Source organism: Eupeodes corollae, chromosome 2, assembly GCF_945859685.1.
Source record: "Eupeodes corollae chromosome 2, idEupCoro1.1, whole genome shotgun sequence".
Lineage (NCBI taxonomy): Eukaryota > Metazoa > Arthropoda > Insecta > Diptera > Syrphidae > Eupeodes > Eupeodes corollae.
Genome location: NC_079148.1, coordinates 155,090,128 through 155,107,810, shown reverse-complemented (window position 1 = coordinate 155,107,810; position 17,683 = coordinate 155,090,128). Strand labels below are relative to the sequence as shown.

Below are 17,683 nucleotides of genomic sequence, written 5' to 3'. Positions count from 1 at the left end.
TGTGAAAAATATGACAAAATTTAATAATAACTATCACACCTTCTGCTCAATATTATTGCAATTTATTCACGGAATGTGGTGAGTTAATCAAACTTCATCTTAAAACCTTCACAAAAAAAATTTGCACCAATAATTACTTGTGATGCATTATTTCATTATGAAGCTGTTTACAATAAAACCCGCTTTAGGATAAGATGGGGTACATTTGATTTTATGATGTGTAAACTTTAAAAAGAAAATCTTGGATAGCAAACGAAGCTATCTTAACTCTACTTTGAATAACAAGTGCTTATGATATTTCTAAATTGTTGGTGGAATTTTTGACCACCGGCATATGTAAAAAGTTAGTGAATTACAATTTAATTATTTTTTATTATAAGATAATATTATGGAACTACTTAAAATGTAATATTTTGAAGACCTTTCGGTCGGGTTTCTCAACGCAAGAACATATATTCCTCTGACAAGTATTGCCAGGGGATCGATTAAGCAGAAAAAAAAATTATATGCTTGTTTGTGGATTTTAAAGCAGCCTTTGATTAGGTAAATATAAATGCCCTGATGTACAAATTGTCATTCTTATGAATTTCACGTACATTCTTAATGTTTTATTTGAACTTTCTTGCCTCATCTACTGCATCAGTGTGGGACGGAACTAAATCCCCGAATGGTTTTCAACAACATCAGGTGTCCCCCAATTGTGTTTATTAAGCATTTGTGATGTACTTCTGGGTGGAATACTCTTTGCCGGTATACAAATTATGCAATATCTGTAGAGTCTGGTATAACACCTCTATACATTACAAACCTTAAAAACAACTCAGACTACATATTGAAAGTTAAGCAGAGGGATGAAAGAAGCCTTCACGAATCCTTTATGACAAGGCTTATGCAAACAAATGCCTCCCCGTTTAAGAAATGGAACCAGATAACTTATTCAAATTTCAGTAATCTACTCTTTTTGGCATCCAATTTGAATCAATGGAACACCATGTTCAATGATCTTACCGCCAGAACTGATGATCTTCAGTGAATATCTTTCAAGAAGTTTAAAGACATTATTAAGAAATTTGTATAGAAACCTGAACCACCAAATAACATCACAAGCTAATTATTTCAGTAACGAGTTTTCTTCTGGGGCTATTTATTACATATTTAGAGCCCGAGTGGAAATACTGAATCTTAACTCTATGTCGCATCGAACTTATCTTCCACAAATCTGTAACCGGAGAACCAGAAGACATCACACACTTCTTTGCATCGTGTCCTCTACTCTAAGAGTTTCGACGGCAGTATTTCGAACTGAGTTTTCTCCCCCCAACTCGGTTCTATGAAATCCTTAATGGAGACTTTAGACGTTCAACTGTCTATAGATACTGCAAACATGCTCTAAATTACCGCAATAGTTTTTCATAACTATACAACCAGTTATTGCAACTGAAGGTTCAAACAAAGTTTCCTAATTACTATTTTATGTTTCAAATCATGTAAAAATTGATATATTTTTGTATTTTAAAATCATCTCAAAATTTTTGAGTTGATACTTGATGCTTTAACAAACTATTATTTCTGTTTTTTATATAATTAGTTGAACTTGTGCTTATTATTTTAGTTTTAGGTCCCAAATGTGCCACAGTTTCCCCTAAAATTATGAAGTCTGATAATAAAGCACAATTAAATTAAATTGTCTCCATTTTAAAGTTGTTATGTAAAATATTTGTGTCTATTTGAGCCAACTATTTTCCAAGTACCTAAACCATAACCATCCGCAACCACAAACATACCAAAAAAAAAACAATAAAACTAAAATTTCCTTATATACACTTTTCTCATCATGTTTCGTACAAATTGGTCCCCTTAATTGCTTGTCTGCACTTTCAAAAAACATTTCATTCACAATCGATGTGACATGCAATAAGATTGCACCAAATGAAGGTGCAACAATGCCTTTAAATGTCACAGCAAGCCAGGCAGAGTGAAAACCCATATGAAAACATTCCACAAATGCCATTGTTTGACTCCTTTTTCAAACTACAGTCAGGCACAATGTTCATTTTTATTTGGATATGAAAAGAAATCACAACATAAAAGTATCATTACAAGCGAATCAAAAAAAAAAACAGAAAACTAAGAAAAGGTCGGACTTTTACATCAAAATCGGTCTAACAATAACCTCCTCTCTTTTCTGACACCGGGAGAGGGTGTACAAAACAAACAACAACAACATCACCATTTCTGTTTTCAGGTGAGCTGTTTGTGGTTCAGCAATAAAAGTGATGGTAATAAAGCCCACCTACCCCTCATCAGACCCCACCATTTTTTTCACTTTTGTTCAAATCACCTTTGATGAGGTGCAATTAAAATTTGTTTCCACCTTCACTCGGCTCTTCATGGAAATTCAAGAAAACAATGGCAAAACAATGGAGCGCGTTCGAAAATCGAAAAACTCCAAAAAGTTACTTTGTTTCGAGCTCAAGACAACCACAAAAACAAACGATGACGCCAAAATTATGAGCCTCCGAAGCAATGTGCAGTGCAGCACCTTCAGCAACAGGTGGGATGAAAAACATTGTGGCATTGCAAATCTCGAAAGGTTCCTCCGGTTACGATGATACACCGACGACGAAGACGACGAGCTATGAAGATGGTAGAGTGATGTGGGAAGATGTTTTCGACCCCACCCTCGTTTTGTTAAACTTAATTTTTTTGTTTCGTTTGGTGTTCATCTGGATTTCTTCTGCCTTTGCAGATGAAGAGGATGCTAATGCACCAGAAGATGAAGACTTTCAAGGCTACACCTTAACAGAGTGCAGCAGTCTTGGGATGCTGCTGCTGAAGCTAATGCTACTGCCTCGGCTGAGCTGCAGTTGATGATGATGTTTTGGAACTGCGCTACGAGCACCCGATGTTATAATATGGAAGTTGGCTGTTATATGTTGAGCTTGAGACTTCATTTCACTCTTTTGTGAATGACTTAATTATATACATTGGGATGAGGAGTTGTTTAATAAATAATTTACTGCTGCTGGTTAAATGTGTCTTGGCAAATGTGATTGAATGTAAAATTAATGGATTTTGCTGTGAGAACTGACAGCAAGATGAGGTGTAAATTATGTTCACTCTTGTGATGGAAGGCAAATGAGTTTTGTGGTTGTACATACAAAATTGTACAATGACTTTTGGATAAAGACTTTAAAATTTTTTTAAAAGTTTGTTGTTTACATTATTAACGTGCAATTTAGTTTTGTGTCTTATTTTTGGAAGCATTTAAATTGTTAAATGGTTAACTTGTAACTTTTAGGGAACTGTTTTTATGGTAACATTTTGAATTAATGATATGGGTCCTCGAAATAGAAATACATAAATATGCTTACAAATATGAGACATAAGACTTAAAGATAAGACCCAATATATTAGTTTAAAAATGTTGGACTGTTTTTGTCATTTTTAGATTTAAAAATTTTGTTATACTCTTAAAATATAAAAGTTCTTCTCCATCCAAATCAGAACCTTTTATCCGAGTCTTTTAGCCTTGAACAATTATTCATATCTTTTTCTTATAAAAGTTTTCCACTGATAAAATACGAGATAACCATATTTAAATCCAAGTTTGACATGAACAATAATTGCTAAAATGGCATTCACAATATCTTTCAGTTAAAACAACAAAATAGAGTGACCCTTAATTGAACATCGAAGATATGTTAACTAAAATGAGATTGCAGAAATGTATCAAACATCAAAAAATCTATAATAAGTCGCAGTCCAAAAATGATTTATTATTCAGTTTTTAAAGGCATCATTTTTTAAAGTGAAAAACAAAGATCGAAAAATTTGCTGAACGTTTTCATTTTTTATTGATATTTTACCTTCAGCATATTTGTACCACAAGAATGATAATATTCAGGTTGAGGTCAAAATACTATACTAACTTTTATTTCAGGGTATGTCAGAAGCTTTTATCGATTTTTTTTTTAAACATAGCCCTTTTGCAAAAAAAAGTAAATACAAGTTTTCAACAAATTTTTAAATTCACTTTTTCAAATTTTTGTCAGCTAAACGAAGTTCATCAGAGCGAAAAACCAGCTTAGACGAAAGAATAAATATTGTATTCTGCCGCCCTCTTAAGTAGGTTTCACTGTACCTGCGCTACGTTAAATAACCTCAACCAAAATGTAATTTCAATACTCCCTTATGATTAAGAATAGTCAGCCTTCTGACCAATTTGAAACGTCAAAAGTCATAGCTGATTGGAAAAAATAGGAAGAAACGCATAAAATTAAAATATTGTAACTGGTACTTAAAAATTACCATGATTAAAGTAAAAACCAAAAACCGGACCAAACTAAGTAGTTTCCCATATTTTATATGCACCACTCTTCTCTAAACAACATACAGCCCTATAACTTGGCTCCTTCTTCTCCAGATGCTATCTCGATTACTATGCGCATAGAAGAGTCAAATTAAAAACGCACATTCCACGCCACCGCATTTCGACATCCAACCATCGACCATCATCGGAACAGACCAAGACCAAAACCAAGACCAAGACCATACGTTCCAAAATAATTAACTAGCAATAACAAAACCAGCATGATGGAGCAACAAGTCCAAACAAAATATTAATATTATGCCTGAGCATTTGTTGCATCCACCATACACCACGTTCCGCCCAAAGCCTCTCTGCCTGTCCATCGTTCATCATTAGCCATAAATAAGATTTAACTGGTCGTATATATATACAATACACCAAAGGCTAATGGAACCATCATCAATCGTCCTAGCTAATATTGAAATAGCAAACAACTTTACGAGCGTCATTAAGTGCCAAACCCAAACTCATTAGCGCTGGAATGTTGTCCGTTTATTCAATAGCTTCAAGGATCGTATGCATATGCTCAGCTCACTGTTCGCTGCGCTCCTCAGCTGCTGTTGCTGGAGCTAAAGTTGGATCTGGTCATGGTACTGCTACATAGTCACACAGAGCACAGAGCCATCTATTTCCTTCCTTCTAATCGCCTCGCCAGATAGCTCTGTCAGTACCATGTTCCAAATAAATTAACCAACCGAGCCTCTAACAAGTACGGATCATAAAACTGGATTATATGGTGTATGCGGACAGACGGACAGACATACCGACCAAAAAGCGTATAATTCCCGAAGCTGCGGGTGGACTTGGAAGTGGACGTGGACATGAATGTGGACGGACGACGAGGAACTCGCAGCCCTGTTTGTTGGCTCCACAGACAGAGCCAGATGCAAAGCCAGGCCATGTAACGACATCTTATTATTTCCATTCGACGTGTCTGTCATTCGAAAACGAGTGAAGAGCGGATTTCAATTTCAATTTCAATTGTGCCGCACATCATGAGCGAACGCGGAAAGTCCGCGTAAAGTGGATTATTGTGGACATAGGAAAGTTTCGCTTCTCGTTAAGAGTCCAACTTTGAGTACACTCATTAAAAAAGCATGCCTGATGCATGCTGGCTGTCACGCTACCCCGCTCCGCTGCCGCCTCTGGTCGCTCCAGGGTCTTAGTGGGTGCCCACAGCCCATCAGTACCATCAGGCATGTGTAAACATATTTGCCTGAAAAATCCACTTTCGATTGTCTCTTTAAAGCTTACATCTGTCTTCGCGAATGCGCATGGCTGCACTTGCGCACTGCCAAAGCTCGCATCATTCCTAAGCTGATTACTTTCCAGTCTTCAATTTTTATTGACACATTTCTTCATCACCTGTTTCACTGTTGCTGTTGTTGTTATTAATTAATTATTTGTACGCAAAGCCATCAGCAGATTGTGTAAATTGATAAGCTGCAGTGGTTTATTTCCGCAAGCCACAGGGGTGGGCATTTGGACCACATCTATTAATTTAATGTTTTAACATGAAAAATGTATGATACCGAGAAGTTTATTGTTTTTTTAGGATGATATTCTTTTATAGCAAACGTGCTTTAGGTGCTAAAATGTACACCTGAGGCACCTCCTGCACCCCAACTACCGCGCTGTGTACCACCGGCCGCCTCATCAAAGTAAACGATCCGGATAACGAAGAGTACGTTCGGTCGTCTAGCGAGCGATGTGTGTACGAGGTTTTGGAATTGAAATTTATTTACCAATTTTATTCGCCCATGCTCGCTTCGGCACTCGCGTTGAAAACACATAGATTAATGTGAGATTTGATTTTGTGTGCACTCTGAGTGCATACCGCGCGTTGCACTGAGAAGGTTAATATAAATCGAGTGTTACGGTTAAATAGATTTAATGGCGTGCAATTTGGTTACACTTTAAGTTATTGGCCATTTATATGCTCTTTCGTCTATGTTGTTGCAGTTGCAACATCAGCAGCGTAGATACCTTTAGCCAGTTAGAAAAACCGCAGAAATTAGAAATGTATGCCGATGAGATGTTTTATAGAAGAGCGATATAAACGTTTGTTAGGAGCCTGTTTTAATGGGTTGGGCTTTGTCTGTATCCTCTCCATTGAAATTGATTTTTGTTTAAATTCAACAATTGATATATGCGTTTCTGGGGGAATTGGTGAATGTTTAGATTGATTTTTTAAATTTTATTTTCATGATAAAAAAGGACACTAGATGTGTTTTGTGTGTGCAGAGAATCAAATGGAAATATAATATGAGCTAAAAGCTCTAATGTAGTACTTCAAGTTATGAAAAAGTATTCAATGTTTATAAAACATTTTTATGCTAACATATAAGTCAGCAGGATATTTAGGCTTTAAATCTATTCAATACAAATATCTGAAACGTATCAAACTTAATTTGTTTGGTTACGAAATAGTATGCAAATAAGAGGATTTAAAAAAAGAGAACTTAGCTTGATTAAAGGGAGAGAAAAACTACTTGTATAGCCTCGGGAAAACCAAACATCTTGTTGAATTCCTGGCTAAATCAAAATTCGAAGAACAGGGTTGTGTATTAAAAAACGAACATAAAATTGAAGTCAGCGAATGAGGTCAGTATATAAGAAGCTTCAAGTAATAAAATATAGAAAAAGTACCCGACACAAAACAGAACCCTAAATGACGGCATTTATTTGGTGAGTAGATGAAAAGTTTCAGGCAGCATATCATTTATAATAATGCAGGAGAAATGATAGAGCCCTATGGCACCTCAATTATTGTATGGTTTTCAGACTTTACAACCCGGTCACGAAAGGAGAAAGAAAAAATGTATCAAATAAGATAAGAAAATCTTAAATTGAAATTTGAAACTACTAAATTGAACACCACTCTTAAATCCAAACTCTTTAAACATCCACTTTCTCATACAAAATTAACAGCATTCTATTTGTTTATGGCCTTCCAGAAATTAAATCCAACTTAGTAGTGAAGTTGAAAATAAATAAGTTCCATCTCACAGAAAAAAAGAAGCATTTTAACGACTTTGTAAAGGCCCCCGAATGAACCAGGATCTTAGTACCGAAAATAGTATATACGATGCAATTAAATCGAACTATTTTACTTGCTTTGTACCATAAAATGTCTAAACAACACAAAAATGTCCATCATTTTGGCCATTGCTAATTTGACTCAAACATTCAGTTCTCTTCAATTTAATTTAATTTCCCTCCATAATAGTTCTTCAACTGCACATAACTGCAGCTCAAATTATATTTATTTAAACGGTTTTTCATTGCCTTTTAACTACCTATACCTTACATCGTAAACCTGACCTATCAAGTCGTATAATTATATGTATAGTCGACGAATTGCGAATATAGAGTTTAACTTTTACTTATTCACAAAACGTTATACAGTACACACGAAACATCCAAACATTTATCACCATAATTCCGTTCATCTGAAAAGTACATTTATTTGCCAAATGTGCCTATCAATTTGACCAAAATAAGACAGACGTCCATGAGATAGCCTGCGATAGCTCATGGCATGGCTCATGGCATATACCTAGGCAAAAGAGACTCCATCACATACGTGGTTCCCAAATGCAGCAGTAATATGCCCATCAGGCAGCTTCGCTGTGGGCCTTTTACCACACTAAAGAGGTATAGATGACACTGAACATTCATCTTGACCAAAAGTGGCAAAGAATTTCGCGCACGAATCCGGACGAAATAGCCAAACTTTTAAATTGAAAAACTTCAAAACAGCCACCGCCATCGCGTATATGACACGCGGTCAGTCGAGCCGTCGCGTAGCATTCGTATGTGGTCCGTCGCGTCGCATCGTCGCCGCTGGTGCCGTCATTGTCAGTTATAGTCGTATGGGAAAATATACATAATTTCCGAATACCCGTTCCGAACGCCTTTCGCCATTTTTTAAATGATAAAACACGAAGGAAGGAAGGATTTCCATTTAATTTTTGTTTATTTTGCTTAATGATATTATTGGTATTTAATTTCCCTAAGTCATGATTTTACCAACGTACAACATAATCCGGGGAAATTGTAGCTTTTCACTTTAATTTACGCATAAAAACTGATTTATGCTACATGTGGATTGTGTTAACGTTTGCAATTTATTTTATGCGATAGTTTGTGTGGAAAAAGGCCTTGAAACAAGCAGCAAACTTTTCAAAATCTAATGAGATAGTTGATATTTTCTTCTTATTTCTACCACTGCACTGCACAAGCCACAGTTTATGCCAAACGTGCAATCAAAAATAAAAAACAACAGAAGAGGTGTAATTTGTCGATGATTTTATTTGTCTTATTGTAATTTTTGAAGACGAGTTTCTTGTGCACATCAAGCCAAGCGAAGTTCACGTCTTCGTGGCGCGTTGTCGTTGCCGTTGTCGTGAGGTAAATATCATTGATTATGGAAAGAGTTTCATAATTTTATAATCACGGGTAATAAATTTATTTGATTAGATTCTAAAAGGCAATCAATATATTGACTATGGACAAATATGCTTATAAATAAACTAAGACTTCTTTAACGTTTGTTTTTTTTTGTCAGCTTCTTAGGGGTTGCTTGGGAACGTGTAAGAAAGGCCTGGTAACTGATTGTGGGTGGTGTCAGGTGTTGATTATGAATTTGTTGCGTAAGCTCCGGGTAGTTGGTTATAGCCATCAATGAACACCTTTGAAAAGAAGCCATTGATTGCTTTTTGACGGTGGCGTGGCGGTAGACTTTGGGGAGCTTAGTGAAGCAATATATTAACATTTTTGAAATCATAAAAATTAATTTAAGTGCTTAAAAAAAGTCAGTTTTTAAAGTGCTGTCTTAGTCCTAAGAAGTCAGTGGCAGTTGAAATAGTCTAGTTTTCTGTTGCAAAATGTTAAGTGGTTTCTAGTTTTTAAATTAAAAAAAAACTTTATCAGCTGATTTAACATAAAGCATTTATTTCATATTCCTGACATTACTCGCACAGGACTGGTTGAGAGTTGTAAGTCACTAAGCCCTAGTTCTCAACGGACTGTTGCGCCAACCCAATTTATTTATTACAATTATTGCATAGGCACTTCTAAAGCCATCTTTACAAAACTATCATCAAAGCGGTACTGAATTGATAAAACATTTCAATTTAAAAAAAAATCTTAATATTAGTGAGGTATGCAGCTTCAATCCCTTACAAAATAATTGATAGAAGAAACATCCATCGATACAAATATTTTTATGAGACGCCACGAAAAATACATTTTTGTCCACCAATTTTCAAAAATCTTGCAAACTGTAGTCTGCTTTTGAATGAAAAGCTCATACAAGTTTTAACGTTAAGAAGAATCTTCTCTAAAATCTTTTAAACTTTTTTTTAGCTTGTTTATTTTTTTTTTTTTCTAATAAATCCTTTAAAAAAAAAACAAATTTTAGAGTTCAAAAACAATTTTTAAATATTTTTACTGATTTTTGGTTTTATTAAGCTGTATTTTTTAACATTTATGCAGCAATTTTTATTTTTTTCACGAAATATTAATTTTAAATAAAAGAGCTGAGCTCCGAACTTGAAATACAAACAAATCCAAATGGTTCATCGAGCTCTGTGTTTTTGCAACAATGTATTGATTTTAATGTTATGTTGAATATAAATATATATTATTCGATATGTGTTAAGCGTTCATTGTCGTTCATACTCGGGATTTCACAGTACAAATATTCAAAACCTACAAAGCTTAACATTCTTTTGTTTGAAAACAGAAAATACTTCCCACTGATCTCGCTCCTCCTCTCAATTAAGAATGAAACAATCCATTGACTTCATTGGAATAGAAATTGTTTTATATACGTAGATATATATGTCTACCCTGGTCTGGTTAAAAATCACAAAAAAAAAGTGTATTTCCTATAATTGCACCCGCAATGCAACAATTATGGAATAGAAAGAAAAGCACTGACTGGCAGCAACCAAAACAACATCTTTAAACATTCTCCTCTATATTAAAAAAGAAAAATAGAAAAAACTAAGCCATGCAACATCCGCAGCATCATTACTTTCGAAACTCACGGAAACCGAAAGCATCCTCGCTCGTTGCGAATGGGAAGCAAGTTGAATTGCAGTCATTCAGAGTTATAGAGCTTAGATATCGTATAGATGTATATTTTATCTACGTCTCTATATATTTATCTAGGGAGTGGAATAAATCTGAAATGGAAATTAATTGTTGGCAGATTGTTTGGGAGTTTTGGTTTTTTGTTTTGTTTTATTTCTTTATTGCAGCGTGAACCTTCATTCAAACCAAGAAAACAAAACAATTCAATCTCATTGCGAGTTGCAAAAGCAAACAAAAAAATCATGTAATCCAAAGATAGGAATTCAAATTAGCCATTTCTGCCACACCACCAGACAATGAGAGAAATTTGTTGTTTCGTTGTTTTTGTTGTTCCAATAAGTTGCAGCCTTTCGTTCCCAGTTCATGCATCATATGCTTTGAGCCTAAGAGAGGGACTGTATTGCTCCTAAGAGCTTAAAGATACTTTCTTCGCTACAAATTTAAACAGTCAAACAATGCATGCTGTTTGACAGGTGAACCTCTGTGTGACTCTAATCTGCCGTGTTTGTGTCTTAATTTAAAATTCAGGAAAATCTAGTGACGTGCAACATGAAACCCTGCCACTGTTATCGGTCGAAGTCCGTCGTCGTCGTCGCTGTCGGTGGTACAATACAGGTGCGTGTTGCAGGTTACACGTACAAAAACAACACACATTAGTTCCGGGAAAAAGGGTAAGCTGTGTAAATATCACGACCGTCACGCACAAAAGATATCGATAAAGTAAAAAGATTAATCCCCAAGGGCTCAGCCCAGGTATCATAAGCAACAAATGAGCTCCAATTAACACTCTTTATGATGGCCGATCGATTTTCTGATAAATTTAATATTAATTAATCAAAAATTACCTTCTTGTAGGTCTGCCAGGTTTCTGTCAGCACAAGCAGGGCTTTTTTTGTTTTTGTTGAGTTAAGAACGATGATGTCACTTTTGTATAGATTCAATATAAACCATGCCACACGCCTTGAGGTCGAAAAACTTTCAATGATGCTGCGATAACTTATGTTAATTTATTTATTTTTTTTCTTAACTTTGTATATTTAAACAATATACCAGAACGGTTTTCCGCTTTCAGCTTTATTGGCTCCTGTGCTATATTTTTATTTTTAACATTGAAGATCTTTGATTTAGAGCAAAATTTGAATTTACTGTTTTGGACTTTATCCAATTGTTAATTGATGATGACAATAAGGAATTTCGGTTTTACCATACAATTTTATGAGACTTAAACGTGGAATACATTTTTATATAAAGTTGCTGTGATTTAAAAAGAATTACTTAACATAACAGTTGTTTTGGTTATAGCTTTATTTTTATTGTTAGTAAGGTTGGTCATAAATATTTAATTGCAAAATAAGATGAAACAATCGAGTGAACTTTGTGGTAGATGGATGCTTTTTATTACGGCCTTCGGATAAATTATTTGGTATACTTTTGTATTTTTTGCTGTGTGATATTGGGGTTTGGAGAAGGTTAAGTTAATTGATTAATTATTATGGTGGTTTTAGTGTTTTTTCCATTGTTATCTTTCGAATATAAACTCTTTTAAAAAATGAAAATGAAAGTAAAAACATATTTCAGTTATTTTATTGAAACATTAAGAAGATAATATGAAGTGATATGATAACGGACCTAAGATTGGAAATTGAACTCTTGAGTGAACTTTGGGTGATATTTCGGGTGTTGTGACTGTGGCTGTAAAACATCAAAAACGTACAAAATCATATCTTTCAAGGTCAACGTTTTGGATTAACACTGCATTTTAAAACTTAATACATTATAAGTGGAAACTCATATCAAAAACAACAAACCACGAATCGAAAATCTGAATATCGCTAGTTAAATTTCTTCAACTGATAAAAAATCAATTGAAAAATTCAAAAGAGCAACTTTATCATCCATTATTTCAAACACTTTTGTTTGTCAAACACAGGCCAGTGTTAAACAATGCGTGGAATATTAATGTTAAAAGTCATCTTTCCCTATTTTTTCAATTTTGTTCAGCAATTCGAAAATTTCACCTTTCGTGTAAAGTTCCATTTTTAGCTAACATAAAAAGCTGCCAACTGTCAAAATGTTTTATTTTTTAACGCTGGTGAACAATTCAACTCAGAAGTTAGTTTTGGCACATCTAAACTTGATACTATATCATTAAATTGTTAAAATGCTTTGATGTGCGTGTAAAAAACTGACAACAAAAACAATTAAATATCATTCCACAAAAATTGCAACACATTGTCTTTCAGCTTAAACTATCTCTGTACCGATTAACTTCTAAAATTCATTTGTTTTAATGGAATAACAGTCTTATAAATAATGTTATTCCAAAGCACAATTTGAAGGCCATAAAATAATATCACCTTCTCCCGAAATTTGAAACCTTAAATTATCTTAGTGAATGTTGAATCGCTCCAAGCCAACTCTTTTCAATCTTTCCTTTACAAATCTTGAAATTCCATTCATAAAAAGGTAGCCATTAAATTACTATTTACCTTCTTACACAAAATACAAAAATTATTCTCACCTACATCTTGATAGAGAAATATAATTGTTCATTGAACCCAATTCTTAGAGTTGCAATGACCTTAAGTGCATATTTATTAAGAAAAGTCTAAAACCCACTTATTATCTTTTTTATGATCACTGTTTTTTATTCTTTGTTTTTTTTTATGAATACCAAAACCAAAGTGAATTTCAAAGAAAAACGTCTCTAAGAGTGATGTCAAGTCCAAAATTACTCTTTGAAAGTAAAGTAACACCCTATCCGGTCATTAGTGACCCATTATTTAAGAATAGAATGAGAAAAATATGCAAATTACTTCTTCCCATCGCCATCGCCATAGCCATCATCATAGCTGTGGAGCGAAGAATCTTCTTCAAAAATTTAACTTGGCTTTACCTTTGTCCGCATGCGGCTAATCTTAGTTTTTTGCAAAGTCACGAAAAGTCTCCAAAGAAACAAACAAAAGAAACCACTACTCATTTATCTCTCCACTATCGAATTTCAAACCAACAAATAAAAAATCTTATTTCATAGACCTCTCTAAGACACTTTGCTTCAACTGTTAAGTTGAAAGCTTTTTAGCTTTGTCTATATACATATAGAGCTGGTTAAGTCAGCTCAAAGAAGAAGACGGACAAGAAAAAAGATTAAAAACAGGGGGCGGGTGGATGCCGCCAGAATGCCGGTGTTGATCGTGAATTTGTTGAACTTTTTCGCGCCACTCTTTTGTATGTGTATACTTATATTTTATTGTGTATCTTTGAGATACTTTTTACATATATTTTTATTCTTAACACCAAACCGACCTTTTTCTCATTTGGACTTCTTTTTGGCTTTCAGATACGCGGTGAAGATGATGGCACAAGCAACGTAAAAACATCGAGCGGACGTTAACCGGTTGATCTGAGCAAATTTTTATATTAATATACATAATAATTTTGTTTTTCTTGTGTAAATTAATAAATTTATAAATTCCCCTCTCGCACGATCAATATTAATTAAAATTCTTGTGAAGTGATTTAAATTGTATTTTAGCTGAAAAAAAAAATAAAATTCGTTGTTCGTTATCGATGGAAAAAATACCAATAAATTCCCAAAAAATGGATGCGATCAAATGATATGAATTAAATGGTAAAAAAGAAAAAGAAAAGCTCAGTCCCGCCGCAGTGAGAAAAGTGAGCCGGATAGTGTTTAAAGTGTTTGGTTTCAAAAAAATTCAAAAGAATTCCTGCGAAATTACCGCTATCGAGCAAACAGGATTATTTCAGCTCAACAAAATGGGAACCAAATCACCGGGAGCTCCGCAACGATGCCGGCTCATATTACAACAATGTCTGGCAATTCAGCTGAGTAAGCCGGGTCACACACCAGAGGACTTTTGGATGTACGATTCTGGATATATGATTTTCCAGGTAAGTTTTTAACATACAAGACATTTAATATACATTAATATGAACGCCTTTCCAAAGGAAACAACAAAATAAGATTAACCTTATTCGGTTGAGTTAAAACCAAAAAGTATAAAAGAAGTTTGTCTTTAGTGTAGGCGAAGATAAATATTAATTTGGAGAAATTTCATCGCTTCCATTTTCATTAATTGACATCTTTATTTTTAAAACGAATTTAATGATCCATTATATGACCCACGAAAATTATGTAATTTTTGCATGGAGCCTTTTAAGGAAAATCGGTCTTTAACTTCGTTTTTCTTTTTTGGTGGTATTACGTGCAAAAGATAATTGTAGGTACATCCGGAATATTGACTGAAAGTCAATTCAACCTACTTGTTTTTTAAAGAATAAGTAATTATTATTGTCGTTATTTCATCTAATTTGTGAAGGTAAAAATTTAAAGGAGACTTAGGAAACAAATTGCGTTATTAAAAAAATTTAAACTGCTTGTTTTTTTTTTAATACAATTTTAGCAATTTTAGACGATGATCTTTTTCAAATCTTAAAAAATTAAAATCAATAATTAAATAAGCACTATCCATAAGACTTTTAATAAGCTTCGTTTAAGCTTACCAAGTCTCTATTAAATAAAACAACTAAGTTAAAAATATGACTCAATGTTAGATTTATTATTGAATTCGTCTAGATTTTTTCCTTGCCATATAATAATCAAGCCCTAAAAGCTTTCTTAACCCTATAGGCATGTGTTCATTTTTCCATTTGTATAAACTAATAAAAGGTTTGATATTATAAATAAATACATAATACATTCACATAAAATTTTAGTGGTTTGATGGACAAATGAGGTTGACAAATATATATAAATGTATAAGCTTTTAAAATAAGTTGTAGAATACATCAACAAAATGTTAATTTTTATGGGAATATGCTAATTTATTTTTAGCAATAAACCAAACCAAATTCAAAATTTTATTTTTGGTAAGACGAAGCTGACGTATTATTTTTAATGAAGGAAATTGTGTGTTAATAGTTAAAAGCTACTGTTTGACGAAAATTTTAATAATTAAATTGGATTTGTCGCAAAAAACATAAAACACATTTTTTGACATTGCATTTTTTGAAAATACCTGTTCAATCTTTGTACAACATTAATTTTATGCAAATATTGATCCACATAAGCTCCAAATTTACGTTGTTCTTCTTTGGGTTTTTAACCTTAATTGTTTGTGTTTTTTTCTAGAAGTGGAACAGACAAAAATTCAAGGGCTAAAATCCAACCTAGTAAAACTTGATAAGTCTTCAAAACTTGATTTTAAAAATATTTAGAACATAGAATTTTCTTTACATCTAATAACATCTATAAAACTTGGTTTTAAAAATCATTTTTGAATTATAGAAATTTTAGATCTCGGTTAAGTGGAACTGAGATCTTGTTGTTTCTGTAGCACCTCATAGTCAATAACTTCAAATTCTGACTTTTTACAAGTAAAATTTAAAATATCGATCAGTCTTTATTAAACATTTATTTATAATGTATGGGTTACACAAAATTCACTTTTGGATTTAGTTTTCAATCATTTTGAACTCATTTTTGAGGTTTTTTAATTGACTTTCTGTCTTGGATTCGAACCCTATTCAACTAAGCAGTAATCTTTACAATATATTAAAATTAATGTTCATCTCTGCAGAAAGTGTGGATAGAATCTCATTTGATGCTATCAATTTGTATGATAAGGAAAATTATATAGACAACGTATCCAGAAACGTTTCAAAAATTATTGTCGAATTGAAAAGTGCAACAATATAAATAATAAAAAAGAGGCTGAGATGCTACCCACACTGATAACTTCCCATCCCTTCAGTCGATTTTTCTTGCTTAAAAGCTTGTATGGTTGGGTAAAGAAAGTAGTTAGTTGAATTATTTATTTAAAATTACCAATAATATTTTTTATATAAAAAAAATAGCTTAGTTTGAAAATCTACTTTTGTTACATAGATTTTTAGTAAAAAAACAAATTTTTACCAATTTAAGTAGCATTTCTTAAATTGGATGAATGAAATTAATTTTAGAGATATTAAGAACCGAACATACATTTTTGACAAATTTGCGAACTATTTTTTGTAGATTTTATTTTCTAATGAAAAAAAAACGGATTGTTGGATATTTATAAAAAAAACTACTGAATATCGAAAACAATATTTTCTGCGAATTAAAAAAAGGTTTGAAAACAATATTTTTAATTTTTGAAAACCTATTTGAGTCGAAAGTAAATTTTTACCAAGTTTTAGTATTCTTTTTTTTAGGGTTTTTATTTTCTGTAAAAAAACTATCAATTCGATTTTTCTCAAAATTTGTATGAAGGTTTAAAACAATATTTCTTATAAGTAAAAATTACTTGGAAGCCATAATCTCAAATTTTAGAAAACATATTTAGTCGAAAATCAATTTTTACCAAGTTTTTATTTCTTGTAAAAAAATGTCAATTCGATTTTTCTCAAAATTTAACTGAATATTTTTAACAATAGTTTTTAAAAGATAAAAGTAGTTTAAAGCCAATATCTAAAAGTTTTGAAAAGATATTTCAGTTGAAAATCAATTTTTAGGAATTTGTATTAATTTTTTGTTTAGGTTTTTATTTTTTGTAAAAAAAAATATTAATTAGATTTTTCTCAAAATTTTACGAAATGTTGAAAACAATATTTCTTATAAGATACAATTAGTTGGAAGCCCCAATCTCACATCTTTCTGCCTATAACAAAATATTTTTTAAGTCGATATCTCTTACGGTTCTTGAGCTATAAACGACGAAAAAACGTCGCGAACGTACGGATGTATGGACGTACGAACGTACGTGCACACGGACGCACAAACGTCTTTCTAAAAACCTTTTATTTAGATTCTAGGGACCTTGAAACGTCGAGAAAGGTAAAAATGTTCATTTTGACAAATCGGTCCCATTACAATAACTTCCTATAGGAAGTTAACAAAATTTAATGTCTTTTGAAAGGATTGAACAAGTATTTTCTATTAATTCTTCCGTTGCGAATGTTCTTACAAAAAATTTGATATTTTATAAATTTTATAAAAAGATATACTGTGGCCTACGTATGCTCATCTTACATTGCGAATTTTCTCATCAGTGAACAATGATAAATAAGCCCGAGCTTTGTGGCGCTGTGTAGACGTAGTGTTAAGCTTGATATGAAAAGAAATCTTGGATAGTATGAGGCCTTAAGTTTGAATCGTTATCATGCTGAAAAATACTTAGAATTTCTATGGATTTAATTTTTGTTTGT

General features: G+C 32.9%; 1 protein-coding gene across 3 annotated transcripts in view; it reads left to right on the top strand.

The window, feature by feature from the left end:
- LOC129944101 (uncharacterized) overlaps nucleotides 1-17,683 on the top strand; it is a 207,862-nt gene that overhangs the window by 112,441 nt on the left and 77,738 nt on the right. For all 3 annotated transcript variants that reach the window (XM_056053289.1, XM_056053291.1, XM_056053290.1), the window contains one exon: nucleotides 13,815-14,386. In XM_056053289.1, the coding sequence (XP_055909264.1) occupies nucleotides 14,252-14,386 (135 nt within the window). In that variant the 5' untranslated portion in view covers nucleotides 13,815-14,251. The remainder of the gene's footprint in view (nucleotides 1-13,814; nucleotides 14,387-17,683) is intronic.